This window comes from Ruditapes philippinarum, unplaced genomic scaffold (assembly GCF_026571515.1).
Source record: "Ruditapes philippinarum isolate M1 unplaced genomic scaffold, ASM2657151v2 ctg9351_1_1_1_1, whole genome shotgun sequence".
Classification (NCBI taxonomy): domain Eukaryota; kingdom Metazoa; phylum Mollusca; class Bivalvia; order Venerida; family Veneridae; genus Ruditapes; species Ruditapes philippinarum.
In genome coordinates this window covers 52,147-58,670 of record NW_026865633.1, presented here as the reverse complement: position 1 = coordinate 58,670, position 6,524 = coordinate 52,147, and the positions used below count along the sequence as shown (strand labels likewise).

The window sequence follows — 6,524 nt, the reverse complement described above, 5'->3', positions numbered from 1 at the left end:
TTACAAAATAAGAAGCAGAACAGATAATGTTATAAATAAAAGAATTCGCAAAGGTATCATTTACTTGTCCGAAAAACGAAAAATGACAAGGTTGAAAAGCGAGTTAACTCTTGATAAATTAATTCTATAATTTCAATTGAGTTGCGTCCCATACATTAAAGATAATATTCATACAAATTACAAATATTTTAAAATTGGGTTGATATGAATAATTATGCTTACAATTGTTACATTATTTCCAAATTGTCCATTTGGTTTCAAATATAACAGTATTGATCAATTTATTATTAATTGCTTGTTAAAAAGACCCAAAAAGTTCAGTAGATTAAAATTTGAAAAGTCATTTTCCAAGATTTATCCGGACTTAAGTTTTTGAATTACAAATGTCCAAACATTCTTTGCAAAATCACATACCCAGAAGAGAGGTTACAAAGTTTCTCTGTGAAATTTACATATACAACATTTACCGTCAGATAAATTCATAAGAGACAACTTGTGTTCTGTATAAATAACATTGTGTAAAAATTTCACTGAAATTGTACAGCTTTGCATGAAGAAAAAGAATCATATTTTTACTCCATTGTTACTCCATATTAAATAAGCTTTCCCATTTACTTTCAGTTTTCAATTTACCAGTCTTATGATTCCATATATGAGATATTTCTTTTATTTTAATATTTTCAGGCAATATTTTTGTTTGCGTCTTGCTCGTTAAAACAATATTGTCTAAGTAAGTGTTTCATAATGATGGTCTTTTAAAGAAGTTTTATACATTTTAGAAATGCTCGATTTGAAAATATGCCATTCGGCAATCCAAATTTCGCATACATTTTAATTTCTTTAAAAGAGTGTCTATGCTAATAAAATTATTATTTTCAAAGTCCCAAATATTTTTTAAAAACAATATATTACTTTTAACAAATGAATTGAAGTATAACTGTTTCTTACGAAAACGAATTTCAGAGTTACAAAAAATAAATATATCTTTTACATCGGATAGAGACTTTGGCTTAAACTTCGCTTTAAACCGACACCAATTTTCGAAGGAGGATTTGTAAAACGTTCTTATGTTCAATTTGAAAGCTAAATTTTCTAATAAATAACCTTATGCTTGCTCAAGAAGTTTTAAAATCATTTGGAACAAATGATAGCTAGTATGAGATGATGCGCAGAACACAAAAACCAGGTTGTTTCTTCTAAGGTCAAGGTAATACTTAAAGGTCCGTCAAAGGTAAAAGAAAATTACTGTGAAAGGCGATATAGCTGATCGTAATAATGATATTTTGTTTGAATCATATGTTTTAGAAATATCACTAGACTAGAACATGTTTATTAATACAAAAATGAAAACATTTTGAAAATATAAAATTCTCATCTGTGCTTATTATATTTGTGCAAAAAGATTCTTAAACTGCCATAGTTCCTTTCGTGAGTGTCATTTTAGTATAACACATTTAAATTATAGTGTTAATTTCATATCGTTAGCTTGTTTTCCTCTCATGCAATGTCTTTTCTTACTAACTATATGAAATATCCTTTAACTGAAGGTAATTCTTTATCAAGTTTAAGCAGCAATTCCTTTGCTTTTTCAACTGCGTCAATACTAGAATTTGCTAAAACTACATTATCTAAACCAGCCGTCCATGTGGTGTGATAGTTAGATATTTTACGTTGTTTGTTATCAATATACACGTGGGGGATATTGAGAAGTGTTGATAGAATATGACCGTGAAGACGATCAGTGATAACTACTCGACCTCTCTGTAAAAACATCATTCCATTGGTTGTCATAAGAAACGAGTCTTCCATTGGCGAGTCCCCACGTGGGTTTTTCCACATTAACCAATCAGAAACATGCATACGATATCCTTCTGGTGCTAGAGGTGTATTGTAGTGTGGAGACTCTTTATCGGTGCGTCTTATCCAAAGTATATCGAACGTTGGATACATAAAGCGAGAAACGAAACCAATCTGGTAGGCAATATCTGGTGATAATAACGAACGTACCTTAGGGAAGAGCTTCTTGCCAAGATCGAAGGATACCTTATCTCGCCATAGAAACGTAAGCCTCTGATGAGAAGCATATATTTTTTGGCAGAACTTTATGTGAGAATCTGGTCCCATTATCAAAATACTTTGTGGAAACATGACAATGTTGAACTGCATGAATCGTTTTATTTGTTTACCACGAGAAACGTCTGACAAAGGCCAACCAATGACATTTCCGCCACCATGAAAAAGAATGACAAGATCTTTACTTGTATATTTTTTACTGATGTTATGGGCTCTGTCTAGTTGATAATCTATGCAATGAATTTTACATACAAACACAATTTCGATTTTGAGTTTCCTCAAAAGCAATGTTTCTCCAACAGTAATCGCCGAGTCACCTTTGTTTTCCGAGTGAGAATAATCGAATAGCATTGCATATTTATACCCGCCCAACAGGGACTTGAAAATATTCATGTGAATTCTCTGAGCTTCGTCAATTACATCTGATCGTTTTGTAAGCAATATAGAAAGTTTATTACTTTCTTCTGGATTGTGTGCTAGATCTAATGTTAGGAAGTCTTTGATGTTGAATGTCGCTTGCTTTGACAGAGATAAATTATTCCACAACAATTTATAGCTATCATTATTTCCATCAACATATTTCGTTCTACATTTCAATAACTCTAACATCATCGTATGTCCCCTGAAGAACTGATTCAGTGCCAGAAAAAATACAATAATTGTAACCAAGGTAAAGAATAAATGTCTTTTATAGCTCATCACAGCTGAAACATAAAATAAAGTTTGGTTTTATTCTAGATGAGTCTAAATATATTCACATACAAAAGAATCATCTTTTTCTGAGACTATATCGAATGTCTTTCTAAAGGACATAGCATATATTAGGGATAAATTAACCTATGGCAACCAACTACCAATATATGTATTATATCAGTTAAATCTGACCTGGCTCTTTGCTGTTTGTAATTTAATATTGTATTTTGATACTGAAATATCTTAAACTTTGAATGGTTAATTCTAATATTAAAGCTAAGCAAATAACACAAAATCAGCAGGTTTAGAATTAAAAATGTGAACAGCTTTATAATGATATATTATAACTCCTTTCACTCACTTTGAAACTCTTTGTTAATTTGGTGCTGATTCAACTCGTGTACTTTAGAAAACGCATAAATTGTCAGCCCTGTTGCACATGTGAAAAGTCCAATGAAATTTACGATTGACGATGTTTTTGAGCCTGTTACGTATAATAAACCAAGAACAGCAAGCCTTTTCAAAATGTTTCCAAATGCATGACCAATAACGGAAAAATGGTGAAGTACAACTACCGTAGATATGTAGCTATAAATAGCATGAAATAAAGAAGATCCTATGAGAAGAAAGTATAATTTTGCGGTTCCTGTGGGTGCTATCCCGATATCAAAAAGAACCAATGCTCCTACGGCAAAAACAACAAATAGTCCTAATCCAATATGGGTTTTGTTAACTATAAACTTAGAATGTGATATGTGATTCTTTTTCATGTACACGTTTCTGAGGGATAAACATATATTAGATATAAACGCCAGAACAGTTCCTTTGGAAACATTTAACTTCCATGTGTTATTTTCTTGTGCAAATAATATTGAACCACAAACAACAGCTGGAATACTGATGTACTGTAGATATGACAATTCGATTTTTAGAATAAGTTTTTGTAATAAAGCACTGGTTACAGGTTCCATTAGTTTAACAGCAAATGTAGAAGCTACATATGTTACAGCCATACTCCAGTTTGTCGCCAAAGTCGCGCATGCGTGAGCAATGAAAATGACAAGTTTGTTAACCATAACCCCTTTATCATTGTCATCCGTAAACGATGCTACTTGCATGTAGAAGAACACTTGTAGAACAGTTAAAACAATTATGTTATTTCCATTTCCAGGAGTGAATGATGTCGATTCCTTTATAAATAGTTTGGCACAGAAGTGACATGCAAACGATGTTATTGTCCAGCCAATGAAAACAAACAACATCATTTGGAAAAAGGTTATTTTTAAGTTTAGAATATAGTTATTGTTGGTTGAACATGCTTAAAACAAAATCGTACTTTTCTTATATGTGCTTTTTATCTAAGTGAAATAATGTGACGCCTATATTGATTTATAAACGTGTTACAATGTGAAATGATGTTGTTCAAAACTTCACTTAAAGCATACAAAGTTTCCGTTTCCGCTACAAATTATTGGTTGGATTTGAAAATGAATAATTGTTAAATATCGGTTTGAAAGATATATGCATGTTTATGTCCTGAAGAGCAAATGACGCATGCACAGAATGATCGCTAAATGGTAAAATTCATTTTCTTCCGTTACCCTGCAATATCCATGTGTGTTAAATAACAGAGACATTCTATGTTAGGTAATGTTATTATTGTTTCAAGAATTAATAATAGAAATATTGTTGCTGACATCTCTTTATTTCTGAGTTTAGAAAATAAACATAAAACTTTTAGCCACATTGAAAAAAAAATATTAATATATATTTTTACAGTTTGTATTCAAAATATCAAATTATATCCAAGTAATAACTAACCACATTTTGTAACTATAATTTTAGAATTTTGACATTAGCATACAAATTGGCCGAAAGAAAGGAAACGAATAAATACATGAGAATATATGTTAGCTTTTATACTCTTCGTTAGTCCATTTGAATATCATGGAATCCATGAGGCATGAGTATATTCCGTTGCATGAGAAAAATGTCACAAACATACTCCGCCATTGAATGCTCCTCTTATAAAATGCTCATATTCAAAATGCCCGCTAACAACTTTTAAACTCCGCCCTACTTGCATACATAAGATTAACTAAATATGGAGATAAACAAAACAAAAAACAAATTAACAAACGAAATAAGAGAATATCGTTCAGGACAATTATGAAACTACGTGTACATTATTTTACTGTTGATGGATTTTATACAAAAATATTTCATAAGATATAGCTTTATACCCTTTAATTTTGAAATGAGCTTAAAAATAAAATAGAAACTTTGAAGAACATCCTTTTGAAAAAGTTGCAGTCTCGACTTGATTGAGTCTGTTCAACATATCAGTGTGAAAATCATGACATTAAGAATTTGGTAATATCCGCAGATGTGCTCATGAAGATATTAAGAAATATTCAAATAGAAAAATTACCATATAGAGAGACACTATAATGATGATATAAGAATTTAAAATCCAGGCATTCTGAGTGTATAACATTGACAACAAAAATAAACAAAAACAATAAAATGTTGAGGAAAGAACATCTGTCATAATCTATAAAACAAATGGCAACATATGGATGTCAAATTATATGTGTTGTTTAAGTTACATGTATCTTATAAGATAAACAAATATAATCTGTTTTTGAAATCGCAAAACGAAATAAACTCAGGTAGAATTGTCTGCGAATATTGTTGCATACTAGTTACATACAACATGGTCGACTTTCAAATTGAAAACATTTTTACATGTTCACGTGTTACAATTAATAATGTGCAACCAATGAACTTTAGCGTTTGCAGTACATATTTGAGCTTTGTTGTTTATTTTCACAAACCCAAAATTATCAAATCCAAGTTACACTCACTTTAGCCTAGTTTTTTTTTTTATTTTTAGAGTCTAAATAGTCCATATCAAATCCTAATTATCCTTAAAAAAACAAAATAATGTCAAAACATTGGTGGTGTGAAAAAAATTATTTACATACAATACAATATTGATGTTTTTGGTCTTGTACACAGCTCTTAAATGATTTCATAGGCGCCTCGTCCAGTATAGGTAAAAACAGCAGCGTATTCGTCCATTAAAATAAGGTTATTATTATTTAAACTCTTTGTAAGTTCATGTGAATATCATGAATTCCCTGAGTATACTCCGTTGCAGGAGAAAAATGTTACAAACATATGCCGTCATTAAAAGCTCCTTTTATAAAATCCTCATGTACAATGCTCCGCTAACTACTTATAAACTCGATTTGTTTGAGTCTGTTTTATGGAAGTCAGTGGTTAGTGCGAGCCATCGTCTTTGTACCAGTTGAGTGACAGGCAGAATTCAACATATCAGTGTGAAAGTCATGGAATTAATACAGAGACACTAAGATGACGATTTAAGAAGAAGAAAAAATATAGATCAAAGCATTCTGAGTGTATAACATTGACAACAATAAAAAAACAATAAAAAGATGAGATAATAACAGATCAGACATAATCTATATAAACTGGCAACATATGGATGTCAAGGTACATGTGTTGTTTACGTTACATGTATCATATAAGATGAATAAATATAACCTGCTTTTGAAATCAACGAATATTGTTACATACAACATGGTCGGCTTAATCAAAATCAAAACATTTTACCCGTTCACATGTTACAATTAATAATTTGCAACCAATGAACTTTACCGTTTGCAGTATATATTTGAGCTTTTTATTTTCCAAGACTCCATGTAGTCTAGTTTTTATTTTCAGAGTTTAAA

At 30.8% G+C, this 6,524-nt stretch overlaps 1 protein-coding gene across 1 annotated transcript; it reads right to left on the bottom strand.

Moving 5' to 3' along the window:
- Positions 1 to 487: 487 nt before the first annotated feature.
- Positions 488 to 4,344, bottom strand: LOC132729840 (uncharacterized). The gene is made up of 2 exons (XM_060715672.1): positions 3,128 to 4,344; positions 488 to 2,777 (listed from the first exon to the last, which is right to left on the bottom strand). Exons 1-2 carry the CDS (start codon positions 4,029 to 4,031, stop codon positions 1,522 to 1,524), a joined length of 2,160 nt encoding a protein of 719 aa, XP_060571655.1. The 5' UTR covers positions 4,032 to 4,344; the 3' UTR covers positions 488 to 1,521.
- Positions 4,345 to 6,524: the final 2,180 nt, after the last annotated feature.

Bases quoted from the DNA above. Each gene is read 5' to 3' on its own strand.
- LOC132729840 (XM_060715672.1), bottom strand. From the start codon at position 4,031: ATGATGTTGTTTGTTTTCATTGGCTGGACAATAACATCGTTTGCATGT. The intron at 2,778-3,127 runs GTGAGTGAAAGG...TTTATGTTTCAG, and splicing joins AATTAACAAAGAGTTTCAAA to CTGTGATGAGCTATAAAAGA.